Source organism: Cyanistes caeruleus, unplaced genomic scaffold (assembly GCF_971803275.1).
Source record: "Cyanistes caeruleus unplaced genomic scaffold, bCyaCae1.hap1.1 HAP1_SCAFFOLD_65, whole genome shotgun sequence".
NCBI lineage: Eukaryota > Metazoa > Chordata > Aves > Passeriformes > Paridae > Cyanistes > Cyanistes caeruleus.
The window spans coordinates 1,762,659-1,780,887 of NW_028255884.1; the positions used below are offsets into that span (position 1 = coordinate 1,762,659).

General features: G+C 53.0%; 3 protein-coding genes across 3 annotated transcripts in view; 1 reads left to right on the plus strand and 2 right to left on the minus strand.

Annotated features, from left to right (window-relative positions):
• Nucleotides 1-18,229, plus strand: part of LOC147647145 (uncharacterized) — a 446,158-nt gene that overhangs the window by 64,218 nt on the left and 363,711 nt on the right. The gene's annotated exons all lie outside the window — the stretch shown is intronic.
• LOC147647149 (olfactory receptor 14J1-like) lies at nucleotides 392-3,830 on the minus strand. The gene is made up of 3 exons (XM_086872519.1): nucleotides 3,526-3,830; nucleotides 2,464-2,588; nucleotides 392-1,400 (listed from the first exon to the last, which is right to left on the minus strand). The coding sequence occupies exons 2-3, from the start codon at nucleotides 2,492-2,494 to the stop codon at nucleotides 445-447; spliced, it is 987 nt and encodes a 328-aa protein (XP_086728645.1). The 5' UTR covers nucleotides 2,495-2,588; nucleotides 3,526-3,830; the 3' UTR covers nucleotides 392-444.
• LOC147647150 (uncharacterized) overlaps nucleotides 9,871-18,229 on the minus strand; it is a 264,237-nt gene continuing 255,878 nt past the window's right edge. Inside the window, 1 exon segment of the mRNA XM_086872415.1 lies at nucleotides 9,871-10,249. Coding sequence (XP_086728541.1) covers nucleotides 9,871-10,249 — 379 coding nt within the window.

Genomic DNA, 18,229 nt, shown 5'->3' on the forward strand with positions numbered 1-18,229 from the left:
GCCCGGCCCCGAGAGCGCTCAGGCCCTGCAGCAACACCAGGGCCAGGAGGGCAGCGGGGCAGTGGCACGGGAGCAGCACTGGCAACACCAAGTGCTGCTGCTCCTGGGCACAGCTGCTGTGCCAGCACTGATCTGCCCCCAGCTCTGCACACAGACACTGCTGCTGCAGCTCCAGAGAAGGGAACAAAAGGGGCATCTCTGGAGAAAACTTTGCTGGGAGATCCTTTAGTTCATTGAAAGCCACCAAGAGCACAGCCCCTCATAGACACAGTCTTTGGCCACAGGGATGGTGGAGAGAAACAAAATGAGAAATGGCACAAACAATGACATTTCATTGTGGACAGGATTAAAAAAGGAAAACACAGAATACCTCCAAAATTAAACCAACAGGAAGTATCAAAGTTGATTTTTATTATAAGTGATTTGCAGAAATGTTCCAGGAGTTTAATGTTTCTGAAACCATCCAGTCATCAGTGTCCACACTGCAGCCCTGAGCTCCTGGTTCCTCAGGCTGTAGATGAGGGGGTTCAGGGCTGAAGGCACCACTGAGTACAGAACTGACAGTGCCAGATCCAGGGATGGGGAGGAGATGGAGGGGGGCTTCAGATGAGCAAATGTACCAGTGCTGATGAACAGAGAGACCACAGCCAGGTGAGGGAGGCAGGTGGAAAAGGCTTTGTGCCGTCCCTGCTCAGAGGGGATCCTCAGCACAGCCCTGAAGATCTGCACATAGGAGAAAACAATGAACACAAAACAGCCAAATACCAAACAGGCAGTGACTGCAATGAGCCCAAGTTCTCTAGTGTAGGAATTGGAGCAGGAGAGCTTGAGGATCTGAGGGATTTCACAGAAGAACTGGCCCAGGGCATTGCCATGGCACAGGGGTAGGGAAAATGTATTGGCTGTGTGCATGAGAGCATTGAGAAAGCCACTGGCCCAGGCAGCTGCTGCCATGTGGGCACAAGCTCTGCTGCCCAGGAGGGTCCCGTAGTGCAGGGGTTTGCAGATGGACACGTAGCGGTCGTAGCACATGATGGTCAGCAGGGCAAGCTCTGATCCAAGGAAGAAGATAATCAGAAAAACCTGTGCAGCACATCCTGTGTAGGAGATGTGTCTGGTGTCCCAGAGGGAATTGTGCATGGCTTTGGGCACAGTGGTGCAGATGGAGCCCAGGTCAGTGAGGGCCAGGTTGAGCAGGAAGAAGAACATGGGGCTGTGCAGGTGGTGGCTGCAGGCTACGGCGCTGATGATGAGGCCGTTGCCCAGGAGGGCAGCCAGGGAGATGCCCAGGAAGAGGCAGAAGTGCAGGAGCTGCAGCTGCCGCGTGTCTGCCAATGCCAGCAGGAGGAAGTGGCTGATGGAGCTGCTGTTGGACATTTGCTGTGGCTGCACATGGAGACCTGTTCATGAAGAAAAAGAGCAGTGACAAATCAGGAGAGGCTGGGACTCACCCACCCTTGTTCCTGCTCTGGGAAAACCTTCACCCAGGTCCCTGACTGAGCTCCAGCTGTGCTGTCTGAGTGTGCCAGGAGCAGCCAGGCCTGTGCCTGGGGACTCTCCAGGAGCCATCCCTGCCCTGCTGCCCTGGGTTTGTGGCCATGCAGGAGAGGGACAAGGCTGGAAATTCAGGATTTGTAAAGGAGAATCACTCCTAATGCAGAAGGGCTTGGTAGCATCTGCACACACACTTCTAATGTATGGCAGGATTTGGTTTTAGGAATTATTTTCCTACCCACAAATCATTCCTGGTTCTCTGAGGTCAGAAATCCCCAGCATTTCTGCTGCACTCAGAATTTCCCACTGAGAGATGTGAGAGGCAAAGGATTCCCTGTGGCTTAGGGAAGGTGAGGGGCTGGATGGGCTTGTTCCCAACTGCCCTGGGTTTGCACCTTTGGCTGGAATCAGAGCACAATCACACTCCTGTGTCACCCTGGCATAAACCAGGCCCTGCCCAGAGCAGAGGGATCCCTGAATGTCTCACCCTCTCTAAAGGTCTCTGGGCAAGGTCTCAGCACCCCCATCTGCCAAGGACACTCACGGCTCCCTTGGCAGAGCCAACAGCATTTCCTCAGCTGTGGCATCTCTGCCCTTCCCCGTGGGACATTCAGGGAACTCTGAGAGGCTCTGGCACAGATTTGCAGCCAGGAGGGCAGCTCAGAGCTTGGAAGGACACAGCAAGGAGATCCCCAGGTGTGCCCATGATGGGATCTCAGGGAGGGGGCTCAGCTCATTCCCCTTTCCCATGGACTGCTTTGCCCACAGCCCCACAGGACACAGGGAAGCTGGGACACCCCATTCCCATGGACACACCTGCCTGGCAGCAATCCCAAGGGCAGGGCCTGACTCAGCTGCTGCAGATGCCAGAGCCTCCCTGAGAGCCCCAGATACCAATGACAATATCAGAGCAGTGCATTTAGGCTGTTTAGGAGCCTCCCAGCAGAGAGACTGAGCACCCAAACTTACAATTCTGGCATCTCTGTAAATGTTCCAACATTACTTTGCTGTTCCTGGTGTGTCCCCTTCAACTCAGAATGTTCTGTGATTCTGGGATTACAATTCCTCTTCTGCTTCTCTCATCCTGCTGTTGTCTATAATCAAAAGAGAAAAAACCCGCAAACCTTTGCAACAGTGTTAGAACAGTAAAGTAAAAACCAGACCTTTATTGGAAACTTCCAGGTGTCCCAGTGGGGTTGAGGCACACCCAGCCCCTTATTTCAACAATTTATTAAGATTGATTAATTAGGATATTTAACAGAAACATTCAATAGGAGATTCAGCTGCCCCAGTTACACACCCCAGGGTCAACCCATTGGAGTAGGTCCAAGGGTTTCTTTGCCCCACTTTCTGTTATGACTGTTCATATTCTGGTTAAAAAACAAAATGTTCTTCTTGTAGCTCCTCTTTCTGATGATAAGACAATATGGTACTTCAGAAATCTATTTAGAAGATGAGATTATAGTTCTAAAATCTAAGAGAAAGGTTAGGAAACATACCAGAATTAATTAAAGATAATAGTTATATAAGTATATAATAGTAGTTTAATAGAGTTAATTAAGGATTATCATTTTATAACTATATAATAATAGTTTACAGATCTAAAAATATATTAAACATATATAAAAAGCAAAAATCTTTTTGTCATCATCTCAACTTTCCCACCCTGCTTAAAGCAAGACATTGAAAACAGTCTCAGGAAAGCTCCTGATCTTTACATCAATTCCAGTCTCACCTTCTTTTGGGAAGTGTCCTCTGGAGCTGTGCCCAGGCAGGACTGGAGCTGGGAGCAGCCCTGCCCCACACAGCCCCTCTCAGCAGCAGCCCCTGCCCTGCTCAGGGTGGCTCCTTCCCCCCACAGCTTCTCCCCAGCGCTGGGAGCAGCTCCCCGGGCCGGCTGAGAGCTGTCCCTGGCAGGCAGCAGAGTCCCTGCCCCAGCACAGCGCCCTGGGCTGCAGGACCCTGCTCTGCAGGACAGCCCTGGGCACCCCTGGCTGCTCTGCACAAGGGACAGGCAGAGAATGTACTCACAGAGTCTGTAGGCACTGGCATGTTCCAGCTTGAGGAGATGCCTCCAGGAGCTGCAGCTGCATTGTCCTGCAGCCAGAGGCTTCCTGTGCCAAGGGCTGGCAGGGATTCTGCCCCAGGCACTTCTCAGCACCTTCCCAGCCCTGACTGATTGAAGCTCTCTGTGCCTCTGGGCTGTGCCCAGGGTGGCTGCAGGCAGTGCCCCAGCCCTGCTGGGCTGGCAGAAGAGCTGCTCAGCAAGAGAAATGTGCTTTTGAAGCTCTTCTTGGTTTCCAGCAGCTGCCTCTGTGCCAGGAGCCCGGCCCAGCTCAGCAGCACAGACACAGCAGCAGGACTTTAATGAGCCTCTTGGGGCTTTGTGCTGAGGCCCTGAACATCAGTCCCTGACAGGGAGGGGAAGAAAGCTCTCAAGAACTCCAAGTCAGAATCCAACTCCAAAGTTTCTTTCACTTTTAATGGGTCCCAGTGAGGGACATGACTGAGAAAGTGTCCCCAGGCCCCAGGCAGAGCAGAGAACTGGAGGCACTGATGACAGCCGGGGACAAAGAGAAGCCAAGGCTTGGTGCCCTGGGCCACAGCAGCCAAAGCTGTGCCAGCAAGGGCTGAGGAGACACCTTGTCCTGAGGCCCTGGGGCCTCCTGGCACAGCCCCAGCAAGGCTGGCCACTGTCACCCCCTTGGCCTGCCCTCAGCATCCCCCCTAGCCCACATGCCAGTGGCCTCAGGGATCTGCTGGAAGGAGTCCCTGGGGAGCCTTGCTCAGGAATGGCCCTGGGGGCTCCTTCATGCTCCAGGGACTGCAGCTTTTTCAAAGGACTTTGGCTTTTGCTTTGGAGTCTCTGAGAGCTTTGTGCAATCCTGGCCTCCAATTATCTGCTGTAATTAGTCCCTTGAGAGCCTTTGTCAGTAACAACACTCAGTGGGGCTCATTAATGCTTCAAGGTACTTCAGGTTCTTAAGGTACTTTCCTTTTTCCTTCCCACCCTGAGTCTCTGAGAAGTTTGTGCAATCAAGGCCCCAGTTATCTGCTTTAACGAGTCCCTTGGGAGCTTTGCATTGACACTCAGTGGGGCTCATCAATACTTTGAGATACTCAGGGCTTTTCCAGCTACTTTGGATTTTCCTCCCCTCACTGAGTCTCTGGGAGGTTTTTGTGCAATCCTGGCCTCCAGTTCTCTTCTCCAAGGAGTCCATGAGGAGCCTGTGTTGGGGATGGACCTCAGTGGTACCCATTAATGCTTGGAGACACTTTGGGTGTTTCCTCTGACTTGGACTCCTGGAAAGGTTTGTGCAATCTCCTCTCAGGCCCTGAGGTTCAAGGGCTCAGCTCCAAATGCACCACGGGGCTCATTAGGATCAAGCAAATCCTAACAAACCATGGCTGTGCCTTGATTTCCCTCTGGTCTGGTGCAGTTCTTGGGAAAGTTTCCTACAACAGTTATGGAGAAATAGTTCAAACAGCTTCTAAGAAATATGTATTCCTATTTTAAAGGTGTCTTTTATTCCTGTTCTCTTTAGAGCAGAGGTGATTGCAGCACTCAGTGATGGATATTGATCCAGGGTCTCTCCTAAGGAGGTGTGGCCAGGTCAGAGAAGCTGTGCCTTGAGGTCTGACCCAGTGGGGACAACCTTGCTCCACATTCCCCAGCCCCATCCTGTCTCTCCTCACTCCCCTGGGACCTGCTTTGCTCACAGAACTGGCTGCACTCAGGCAAGGAGGGGTTTTCCTTCTTTGATTTTAGCAATCTAAAACTGCTGAGTTTCCCCATGGAAAACAGACACCCTCCTCAAGTGTGTGCCAAGCCCAAGGTGCCACCAAGGAGGTTCCCCTTCCCCAAGGCAGAACCACACAAGGAATGTTTCAGACACACAGGGAGTTGTACAATAAACACAACCCCAGAGTTGGCTGAAGGCAGAATTAGAGCAGCTGCTGAAGGACAGACAAGCTTTGAACTCCTTGCAGCTGAAAGCACCAAGTGGGTTGTTGGGAGGTGTGTGAGTGAGGCAAGAGTGAGGGAAGGGAAATGCAGAGAGCCCTGGAAGTGTTTCTGTGCAGACAGGCTGCTGCAAGGGCAGCGCTGGACTTCTCTGGGGGGAACTGTGAAGGGTATTCGGTGTGGTGTGACCTCCCCAGTGATCTCACAGTACACCCTGTGATGTCACACAGCCACCTGTGATGTCACATCCCACTTGCTGATGGCACACAACCTGCTCTGGGATGTCACACCACCATTCTCTGATGTCACAGCCCCCCTCAGATGACACAAAACCACCTTGTGATGTCACATTTTCTCCAGTGATGTCACACAGCAACATATGATGTCATAGTTCACTCGATGATCTCACAGTCAGCACTGTGATGTCATACAACCTGTCCTGAGATGTCACATGGCTCTTCTATGATGTCACTGCACACTCTAGGATTTCATATCACCACCATGTGGTGTCACAGTCTGCTCAGTGATGTCACAACCCTCTCTGTGATATTCTCTATCTAACCTCTGGTGTCACAGTCCTCTCTGAGACGTCACAACCCACTAAGTGATATCACCCAGCCCACACTGTGATGTCATGCAGCCACACTGCGGTGTCACACCCTGCTTTCTGATGTCACAGAATCCCCTCTATGATGCCATAGCTGCTCAGTGACCTCACACAACAAACTCTGGGATGTCACAGCCCCATCTGTGACCTCACACAACCCACTCAGAGCTGTCACACAGCCCCTTTCTGACATCCCAGCTGCTCTGGGGCTCCAGGACACAGCCACAGAGGTGCTGCTGGGACACAGCCCCCTCTGGCACATCCCACAGCCCCTGCCAGTGCTGAGCCCCTGGCAGCTCTGTCTGGGCCTGCTCTCTGTGTCCCTGAGCTGCCCTGGCAGGGCCCCAGCCCTGCTGGGCTGTGCTCAGGAGCTGCTCCTGGCCAGAGCTGTCTCTCTGCAGCGCTGCCCTTGCCAGGAGCTGCCTCTGGGCCAGGAGCCCGGCCCAGCTCAGCAGCACAGACACAGCACCAGCACTTTCATCACCCTCTCGGGCCTTTGGGGCTCTTGGCATCACACTCAGTCCCTCGGAGTGTGCTCCAGAAACTCCTCAAGAGCTCCAAGTCAGATGGAAACACTGAAGTTTCTTGTAGCTGAAATGAGAGACACGAGTGAGAAAGCGTCCCCAGGTTCCAGGCAGAGCAGAAGACTGGAGGCCCTGATGGCAGCTGGGGACAAGCAAGGGAAAGGTGTCTGTGGTGCTGAGCAAAGCTGGATGTGTTTCAGGAATGGCAAGGGCCAAGGGCTGAGCCCCAGCCCCTGGCAAGGCAGATGCTGTCCCTCCCTCATTGCTCAGGGCTCTTCCCGGGCCACTGCCATGTGGGGATGTGCAATGCCAAGGGCAGCACCATGGGGCGGCCCCTGCCAGGCTGCTGAGCAGGGACAAGGAGGCAATGAGGCCCCAGGGCTGCCAGGGTCACTTGTCCCCTGCTGGCCTCAGGCCCAGGGCCAGCAGCCATGGCCAAAGGGCTGCACAAGTTGCCTCAGGCAGGGCCTTGCAGGTGCACAGCCCAGGGCCCTCAGCCTCTACCTGCTGCTTATGTGATGAGGCCTCCAGCCCCCATCCTGGGAGATTTTTTAGTCTTTTCCATGGTCTGTGAAAATGGAAACACTGGTCAAAGTTATTTTCTACCAAATCTTGCAGTGATAGAACAAACATAAAAAGCTTTAAAGTGAACAAGAGTGGATTTGGATTTGTTAGAAGGAGGAAATGTTGTACAATCAGAGGGGCACACATCTGCAATTATTTTTCCAGAGAAATGGATGCCCCATCCCAGAAATGCTCCAAGAGCATCAGCTTTGTGTCACCTGACACAGTGAAAGCCTCTCCCCTCCCCAAGGATGGAATTGCTGTTGTGTGGGTTCTCTCATGTGCTGGGTGCCCTCACAACCCTCCTGGCCAGAATGTCTGCTGAGGGCCAGCCAGGCTGCTGCAGTGGCACTGACCTCACGGCCATCACCATTGCAGCCATGTCCCCTGGGCCTGGCTCTCCCCTTTCCTCTGCCCCTGCCTTGTCTCTGCTGCCATGAAGAGTTGTTTCATTATTATCTTGTCCCCAAGGTGCTGGGGCCAATTGCTTCCCAGTCAGGCTTCTGGAGCAGCAGTGGCTTTTCAGAGCCCAGCCAGAAATGAGCCCTGAAGCAGCAGCTCTGCAGTGCTGGCCACCAGGCCGGGGTGCCAAGGGAGCCTTCTGGCCATGGCCTGGAAGCAGCTGCTGCTGCCAAGGTGCCTTTGGTGCCTCAGGCTGTCCCTGGCACAGCTCCCAGCACGGCACTCTGCACTTGTGCCCGAGCCCTTCCCTGGCTTGGGGCTGGCCTGGGGCTTTTCCTGCAGTGGGATCTGCCCTGGGCATGGCACAGGAAAGGCAGTTCCTGCTGGAGCAGGAGGCTGTGCCTGGAATGGGCTCAAACAACTCCAGCAAGGCCCTGTTTACTTCAAAATTGCTTCTTTGAGCACTATAGTCTAATAATTGTTATAGCTCCTCTACTCCGGAGTAAATAACTCTTTTTTTTATTTACTCTGTGATCGAAATAAATCCTTCTCTCTAATCATGATCAGAATCAATTGTAGCTGTATTTATATCAATATCCCTGGTATAACATTGTTAATCGTGTGGGACAAATTGCATTATGTTTCACTTCCACCTGTTTAATATTCACACATAAACCTTTATCATAGTCTGGGGCCGGGATTGGATCCTGCCACTCCAAGTCTCCTGTCTTTGAAAGAATTTAAAAGTGTAGGTGACCTGGAGGGGTTTGATCATATCTGGTGGCTGCTGAGTGTCATTTCTCCACCTCATGACTCAGCTGGAGCTTCTCCAAAGAAGAAATAAACCTTTTGCCAGAAGCTCCCACTCTGCCCATGACAGGAAGCCCTGGGAATGTCTGTGACATCCCGGCTCTTTGGCAGCCTGGGGACTCCTGGGATGTCACTGTGGAGCCCCTGGGAGTGCCTGTGACAGAGCGATGCCTCTGCAGCCCAAGGAACCCTGGGATGTCACCATGGAATTGCTGGGACTGTGTCTGACCACACGGCTCTCCAGCATCCCCAGAAACCCCTGGGAGGTCTCTGTGGAGCCCCTGTCTCTGCCTGTGACATTCTGGCTCCTGAACACCCTGGAGACTCTTGGAATGTCCCCATGGAGCCCTTCTGAGGGCCTGTAACAAATGTGATCCTTGGTAGGTACCATCACCAGCCCCTTGTTGTTATGTTCTGTTTCCATGGCAACCATCACCAGCCCCTGTTGCTATGGTCAGTCCCTTGGCAGCTCCATGGAGACCCCATGCCAGGGGTGGTTGCCATGGACACCAGCTCAGGCCTGGAGCCAGAGCCCGTTGCCATGGCAACCATTTCCAGTCCCATCCCCACGCTCATGGGATCCCAGAGCCACAGAATTGGCTGAGTTGGGAGGGAGCCATGGGGATCCCCCAGTCCAACTGCTGGCCCTGCACAGGACACCCCAACAATCCCAGCCTGGGCCTGGCAGTGCTGGCCAAACGCTGCTGGAGCTCAGCCAGCCCTGGAGCTGGGAGCCTTCCCTGGGGAGCCTGTTCAGTGCCCCAGCAGCCTCGCAGGAAAAACCTTTTCCTCACATCCAGCCTAAACCTGCCCGCCTCAGCTCCAGCCGCTCCCTCCACTCCTGTCCCTGGGCACCAGAGGGAAGAGGTTCCTGCAGCCCCCAGCCAGGGACCCGCTCCCAAGGCTGCTGCCATGGCAATCAGGCCTGGCACCAGCTGGGATGCTCGGTTTCCCCGGGCTGGGCTTCAGGAATGGCATTCCCCAATTTCCTGCTCCTGCTGAAACCCTGCTGCTGCTCGCTTCCCTCCCACCTCCCATGGAAAGCACAAAAGGCAAAGATCCCAGGCTGGGATAAGAACAATTTATGAAAAACAGCAACGGGATAAGGAACAAACAGACACAGAAACAATTTTGGTAACAGAAAGGATAAGACAAACCATTCACCTGGAAAACTAAAATGCCACCAACTGACTCTTCCTGCCCACGTATTTCCTCCTGCCAAGAAAGGACACCCCTCTCTGGTGAGAGAGAGGGAGTCCTTTTCCTGCCCCTGGCAATGACCTGAGATGGGATTGAATATAATGGACCATGATCACAGTCTCACATTCTTTGATCCCACATCATGACATTGCCATGGGCAGGAAAAGGTACAGGTGTCTTCCCAGCATGGATCACAGGGAACATGGATCACCAGGTCTCTTCCCAGTGTGGATTCTCCATGGGCGGATGAAGCTGGAGCAGTGCACAAAGCTCTTCCTGCACTTGGGGCACTGGCAGGGCTTCACTTACTGGTGCTGCCGTTGGTGTCTGGTCAAGTTAGAGCTGACTGAGAAGCTCTTCCCACACTGGGGACACTCGTAGGGCCTCTCCCCAGTGTGGATGCGCCGGTGGGTGATGAGGTCGCAGTTTCACTTGAAGCCCTCCCTACAGTCAGGGCAGCGGAAGGGCCTCTCATCCGTGTGAATCCGCTGGTGCTGGAGGAGATTGGAGCTGCTGTGAAACCTCTTCCCACACTCGAGACACTCATAGGGCCTCTCCCCAGTGTGGATGCGCTGGTGGATGATGAGTTGGGACCTCCAGCTGAAGCCCTTCCCACATTCCCCACACTTGGAGGGCCATTCCCCAGTGTGGATCATCTGGTGGCAGATCAGGCTGTTGCTCTGTCTGAAGCTCTTCCCACACTCCAAGCACTTGTAGCGCTTCTTCCCATCCTGAAGCTGCTCATGGACCACCAGCTCAGAGCCCTGGCTGGATCTCCGACCGACTTCCCAGCACAGGGTGGGTCTTTCCTCCTCAGAGCACCCTGGGATGGGTTTGGAGCTCCTCCTCCTGTGGGATCTCCTGGGATTTTCCTCCCTGTTGGATTCCTCCACTGTGGAGCCGCTCAGAACAACTTCTTTCACGAGGTTCTGCTGTGGGGATTTGTCCTCCCTGGTCTCCATCCTCAGCTCCTTGTCTGGGGGAGGAAGGACAAGGAGAGGATGGGATTTGCCTCCGTGCCAGAGGGAAGGGGAAGGAGATCCCCCCAGTGCGTCCCCGGCAGGACGGCGTCGGCAGCGGGGTTGTCCTGCAGCCGGGGGCCAGGCTGGGCTGGGAGATGGAGCAGGAGAGAGGGGGAAAGGGGCACTGACTTCCTCCTCACCTGCCTGGGTGTCCTGGGGCATCTTCCTCTTCCTCACAGCCTGCTTCTCCATCCAGCCAAGGTTTGGGATTGGAAACTCCTGGTTTGAGAGAAAACAAGGAATGAGCACATTGAGTTTGATGGTCCCTCTTACCAAGCCCATCTCTAGAAGTCACCTGGGCCTCGGACGTGACTTAGTTTGAAAAGAGTTTGCTAAGGAAGGCAGAAATCACCACTGAAATAGATAAAAAATATAAGTATCCCATCCCCTCCGAATTATTATAATCTTGAAACCAAAGTGCTCTCAGGTAACAATATGGGAAAAGGAATATAAATTCTTTACTAAAGAAAGGAAAATGAAAATGCAGCAGTACAAAAAAACCCCAACAAAACGAAAAAAAAGCAACGCACTAACAGAGTCAGGATACAACCTTACACCCCGTTGGTCAGGGTGCTGGTAGCAGTCTGATTAAATGGTGGCTGCAGTCCTCCTGGAGAAACAGATGTGGTTCTGTTGAAGCAATGATCCCATAGAAGATTGTAGCTTACCTCAGAAGTTCTGGTGCTGTAGATGGGTCTGGTCTCTCCTCTGGGAATCCAGTGGAGAAAGACTGCCTCTGGTGTTCTTATTCCATGATTATATCCAGTCAGGAATGCTTGGCTCCTCCCCCTGGCTGGAGCATCTCACAATGGGATGATGTCATTTCATCAGTCCTGCAGTGAGACTCAATGGCCCATTAACAGAAGATATCCCCCTGGAGGAAGGCTGGGTGGTGGAACAGATAAAGAACACTGCCCCACCTGGTTTTAACAGCTGGCCCATTAACAGAAGATATCCCCCAGTTATGAGGGAATGGGTGATGAAAGAGATAAAGAAAACTGCTCTACCTGGTTTTAACAGATGGTGATAGAATACATACTTTTGGTTACAACTTGCATTGCAACCCAAGACATGGGGTCCATATAAACCTCCCAAACACCAGGACTTAGCCCTGAAAATGCCTCCCAGGATTTCCCCATCTCTGGTCTCCCTCCTTTGGTGTTCAGGGGTTCCTCCCTGTTCCAGCTGCTGGGGTTCATGCTTGTACTGGGGATCCCCTGTCTACTCGGTCCCTGACCTCTTCAGGCTCCTGGGAGTGCCAGGAATCCAAAAAGTTCCCCCATTTTCACTCAGCTTTGGAGTTCTTCATTCTTCAAACATCCCCCCCAAAAAACCCAATCCAGGGACACCCCAGAGTATCTGGGCTGAGCTCCCCCTCCCCGGGCACTTCTGGGATGGGGGGTGATGATCCCACAGGTGGGGGCCTGTGAATTCAGGGAGTGCTTGACCTTGTGGTTCTTTCTCCTTTTCCCTGATCCTCCTATGTCCCTCCTTCAGGCTGAAGAAGCTGCTCAAGGAGTCAGAAGCAAAACTCCAAGTCCCTTGGAGCTTCAATCAGCCCAGCTGAGGGCTGGGACTGCCAAAGGCTCCCCAGGGACTGGTGAGAGCAGATCCTGGAGGCCAGGATTGCCGGGAGCCAAAGGCTCTGAGCAGGGAACTGCAATGATGAGCCAGCCCTGGCTGGGTTGGAGGAAGCAGAAAGGCCAAGCCCTGAGCCCAGGCCTGGCCCAGCAGGGCCTGTCCCTCACGGGTGGCTCGGGGCTCTTTGTGGGGCAGTGGGATGTGAGGGGCAGCAAGGACAAATGCCATAAACCTGTGTGACACTCCAGATCCTTATGGAACCAAGGGGCCAGTGTGACACCGTGGGAAGTTGTGAAACCAAGGGGATCATTGTGGCACTCTTGGGCCCATGGAACCAAGGGACCAGTGGGACACTCTGGGACCTTATGGAAACAAGAGGTCACTGTGAGCCTGCAGGGCTTTAACACCCCAGAACACTTCAATGCTGGTGGTAACCAAAGGTTCCTGTGCTTGAGTTTGGTGCACAAGAGAAACACCAACCAGATCTTCTCAACATGGACAGATGTAAAGAATATTCTTGGTAGGAAGGGACCCACAAGGACCATCAAGTCCAGCTCTTAAGATAATGGCCCACACAAGGATTGAACCCACAAACTCGGTGATGCTGGCACCATGCTCTGACCAACTGAGCTAAGAAGTCAAAATGACACAAAATTCTACTGGCAAAATACAGACAGTCAAGAAATTTTGGCAAAGGGTTTAATACAACATCCAAGTGAACATAAAACTCTTACCATAGCATTAACTTTGCAAACTTAGCTCATTTAACCTAAAAAGTGTTAACCCTTAAGATGTTATCTATCCAAAAATGTTCCAGATACATAGGATTAGAAGGAGAAGAAATAGAAAACAGAAGGACAGAAGATCTACAGAAAAACACTTCCAGGATGATCCCAGTCACTCCCACTACAATCTCAGTCACCCCCTGTATGAGCTGTTGCACCCAGCCACCTCTAGTATGGTTCCAGTCACACCCAGGCCCTCCCAGTATGATTCCAGTCATGGCCAGAGTGACTCCCTGTCACTCCCAGGATGGGCCCAGTTGTTCCCAGTCACCTCCAGCATGGTTCCAGTCCCAGCCAGCACCTTTTCAGTCACCCCCAGTATGATCCCAGCTAGTTCCAGTAGGATCCCAGTATGACCCCAGCATGGGCACAGCTGCTCCCAGGATTATCCAGTGTGGTTCCAGTTGTTCCCATTTACCTGCACTGTGGTTTCAGTCTCTCCCAGTATATCCCAGTTGCTCTCAATCACTCCTCAGGTGTTTCCAGCCTGATCCCAGTTGCTCCCAGCCACTCCCAGTCACGCTGAGTGCAGTCCCAGTTGCTGCCAGTATGGTCCCAGTCTTGCCCAGCATGGCCCAACTGCTCCCACTGTGATCCCAGTAGGATGCCAGTTACCCTCAGGATGGTTCGGTTCCAGTTGCTTCCTGTTCCTCCCAGTGTGATTCCAGTTGCACCCAGTTGGCCCCAGTACAGTCCCAGTTTCTCCCCAGATGATCCCAGCTGCTCCCTGCATGGTCCCAGTCATGCCCAGCTGGAGTTGCACCCAGTGTAGACCCTGTCACTCCCAGTTGTTCCCAGTTGTCCCCAGCATGGTTCCCATTGTTCCCAGTGTGTTCCCAGTCATCCCCAGTATGATCACAGAAACTCCCAGTATATCCCAGCTGCCCTCAGCATGTCCATAGCCAGTCCCAGACACTCCTAGTAATCCCAGTTAGGTGCTTGTTATCCCAGTATGATCTCAGGTCCAGAATATCCCAGTCGAACTGGGATCCACTCCCTGAATTCACAGCCCCCCCATCCATGGGATCAACACCCCTCTATCCCACAGGTGACCAGGGAGGGGGAGCTCGGCCCAGGTATCCTGGGTGGTTCCTGGGTTGGGTTTTTTGGGGGTGATTATTGGAGAATGAAGAATTCCAAAGCTGAGAAAAAAATGCCCTTTGGGGGGAAATTTAGGGTTCCCAGTGGCAGCTGCTGGCAGAGGCAGCCTGGAGGAGCAGAGCCCTGTGTCCCCGAGGACCCCAAAGTGGGGATCCCAGAGAGGGGGAGCGCCATGATTTGTGGGACCCTCAATTAAATAGAGAGGGGCAGGGGGGTCTCCTTGGACCCCATGCATCCCCAAGCAGGAAATAAGGAGAGCAGGGACCATGGGACCCAAAAAACCCCAAGCATCTGTAAGTGGGGAGATGGAAATGGGGGGAACTTTTCAAATTCCTGGCACTCACAGCAGCCAGAAGAGGTCAGGGACTGAGTAGATGGGGGACCGCCAGTACAAGCGTGACCCCCAGAAGCTGGGACAGGGGTGAAAGCCTGAACACCAAAAGGGAGAGAACAGAAATGGGGAACTTCTGGAAAGCATTTTCAGGGCCAAATTTTAGTGGTGTACAATTTTTATGGACCCCATGTCCTGGGTTGCAATGCAAGATGTAACCAAAAGTATGTATTCTATCACCATCTGTTAAAAACTAGTGGAGCAGTTTTCATGATCTCCTACATGACCCATCCCTCATAACTGGGGGATGTCTTCTGTTAATGGGCCAGCTGTTAAAACCAGGTGGGGCAGTGTTCTTTATCTCTTCCACCACCCATCCTTCCTCCAGGGGGATATCTTCTGTTAATGGGCCATTGAGTCTCAGTGCCGGAATGATAAAATGACATCATCCCATTGTGAGATGCTCCAGCCAGGAGGAGGAGCCAAGCATTCCTGACTGGATATAATCTGGGAATCAGAACACCACAGGTAGTCTTTGTCCACTGGATTCCCAGAGGAGAGACCAGACCCATCTACAGCATGGGAACTTCAGAGGTAATGTACACAATTCTATGGGATCATTGCTTCATTGCTTATCTGAGACCATTTTGATATCAAGATTATAATAATTTGGAGAGGGCTGTTGCTTACATTTTTATCAATTTCAATGGGGGTTTCTGCTTTCCTTAGCAAACACCTTTCCTTTCAAACCAAGACCCCCCAGATGACCTGGTGACTTCTAGAGAGGGACTTGGGACAGAGGGACCTTCAAACTCAGGATGCTCATTCCTTGTTCTCTCCCGAACCAGGATTTCCCCATCCCAAACTTTGGCTGGATGGATGAGAAGGCTGCAAGGAAGAGGAAGTTGCCCCAGGAATCCCAGGCAGGTGAGGAGGAAGTCAGTGCCCCTTTCCCCCTCTCTCCTGCGTCTGCTGGGGACGCATTGGAGGGAACTCCTTCCCCTTCCCTCTGGCATGGAGGCAAATCCCATCCTCTCCTTGTCCTTCCTCCCCCAGACAAGAAGCTAAGAATGGAGACCAGGGAGGACAAATACCCACGGCAGAACCTCATGGAAGAGGCCATTTTGAGCAGCTCCACAGTGCAGGAATCCAATGGGGAGGAAAATCCCCAGAGATCCCGCAGGAGGAGGGGCTCCAAACCCATCCCAGGGTGCTCTGAGGAGGAAAGACCCACCCTGTGCCGGGAAGGTGGCCGGAGATCCAGCCAGGGCTCTGAGCTGGTGGTCCATGAGCAGCTTCAGGATGGGGAGAAGCGCTACAAGTGCTTGGAGTGTGGGAAGAGCTTCAGCCAGAGCAACAAACTGATCCGCCACCAGATGATCCACACTGGGGAATGGGCCTACGAGTGTGGGGAATGTGGGAAGGGCTTCAGCTGCAGCTCCCAACTCATCATCCACCAGCGCATCCACACTGGGGAGAGGCCCTATGAGTGTCCCGAGTGTGGGAAGAGGTTTCAGAGCAGCTCCACTCTCCTGAGGCACCAGCGGATTCACACGGATGAGAGGCCCTTCCGCTGCCCTGACTGTGGGGAGGGCTTCAACCGAAACTCCAACCTCATCAGGCACCGGCGCATCCACACTGGGGAGAGGCCCTACGAGTGTCCCCAGTGTGGGAAGAGCTTCAGCCAGAGCTCTCACTTGACCAGACACCAACGGAGGCATCAGTAAGGGAAGCCCTGCCAGTACCCCAAGTGCAGGAAGAGCTTTCTCCACAGCTCCAGCTTCATCCCCCCTTGGAGAATCCACATTGGGAATAGACCTGGTGATCCGTGTTCCCTGGGATCCATGCTGGGAACACACCTGTCCCTCTTCCTGCCCATGGCAATGACATGATGAGAGATCAAAGAACATGAGAGTCTGGCTATGGCCCTGTCATTATATTCAATCCCATCTCAGGTCATTGCCAGGGGCGGGAAAAGGACTCCCTCTCCCTCACCAGAGGAGAAGAGTGTCCTTTCTTGGCAGGAGGAAATATGTGGCCAGGAAGAGCCAGTCAGTCGCATTTTAGTTTTCCCTATGAATAGTTTGTCTTATCCCTTCTGTTTTCCACATTGTTTCTGTTCCCGTTTGTTCCTTATCTTGTTGCTGTTCCAAATAAATTGTTCTTATCCCTGCCTGGGATCTTTGTCTTTTGTGCTTTCCATGGGAGGTGGGAGGGAAGCGAGCGGCAGCACAATTTTAGCTGAAGCAGGAAATTGGGGAATGCCATTCCTGAAGCCCAGCCTGTGGAAACCGAGCATCCCAGCTGGTGCCAGGCCTGGTTGCCATGGCAGCAGCCTTGGGAGCGGGTCCCTGGCTGGGGGCTGCGGGAACCTCTTCCCTCTGGTGCCCAGGGCCAGGAGTGGAGGGAGCGGCTGGAGCTGAGGCGGGCAGGTTTAGGCTGGATGTGAGGAAAAGGTTTTTCCTGCGAGGCTGCTGGGGCACTGAACAGGCTCCCCAGGGAAGGCTCCCAGCTCCAGGGCTGGCTGAGCTCCAGCAGCGTTTGGCCAGCGCTGCCAGGCCCAGGCTGGGATTGTTGGGGTGTCCTGTGCAGGGCCAGCAGTTGGACTGGAGGATCCCCATGGCTCCCTCCCAACTCAGCCAATTCTGTGGCTCTGGGATCCCATGAGCGTGGGGATGGGACTGGAAATGGTTGCCATGGCAACAGTCTCTGGCTCCAGGCCTGAGCTGGTGCCCATGGCAACCACCCCTGGCATGGGGTCTCCATGGAGCTGCCAAGGGACTGACCATAGCAACAGGGGCTGTGATGGTTGTCATGTAAATAGCATAGCAACAGGGGACTGGTTATGGTTACCATGGAAACAGACCATAACAATGGGGCAGATGTTGCCATGGGAACAGACCACAGCAGGGAGACAGCTCTGGCCAGGAGCAGCTCCTGAGCACAGCCCAGCAGGGCTGGGGCCCTGCCAGGGCAGCTCAGGGACACAGAGAGCAGGCCCAGACAGAGCTGCCAGGGGCTCAGCACTGGTAGGGGCTGTGGGATGTGCCAGAGGGGGCTGTGTCCCAGCATCACCTCTGTGGCTGTGTTCTGGAGCCCCAGAGCAGCTGTGATGTCAGAAAGGGGCTGTGTGACAGCTCCGAGTGGGCTGTGTGTGGTCACAGATGGGGCTGTGACATCACAGAGTTTGTTGTGTGAGGTCACTGAGCAGCTATGGCATCATAGAGGGGACTGTGTGACATCACATAGATGGCTGTGACATCATGACATGGCTTTATGACATCATAGACCTGGTTGTGAGGTCAAAGTATGTGCTGTGACATTACAGGGTATCTGTATGACGTCACAGAGATGGTTGTGTGACATCACTGATGGGTTATGACATCACAGAGCTGGCTGTGACATCATAAAGGATTGTGTGAGGCCATTGAGCAGACACTGCCATCATAGAGGGTGGCTCTGTGACATCACAGACCAGTATGTGACATCACAGAAAAGACTGTGACATCACAGGTTGAATTTTTGACATCACAGTCTTCTGTGACATCACAGTACAGTTGTGTGACAACACATGATAACATCCCAGAGTTGGCTCACTTAACAGAGCTCAAACCTAACAGGACTTCAGTTATACCTTAAACTTAAATGAAACCTCAAATGTCACAATTTAGCAAAACATTTTGCTAATTAAAATACAGCATTTACTGTGTTTAACCTAACTCACAACCTATGACTTACCAAATTAGCAGAGGAATAATACTAAACAGTATTTAAATTAGCTCATAATTTATATTAATCCCAACAATGGAGCAAAAGAAGAACACTAGGCATTATTTAACTTAGC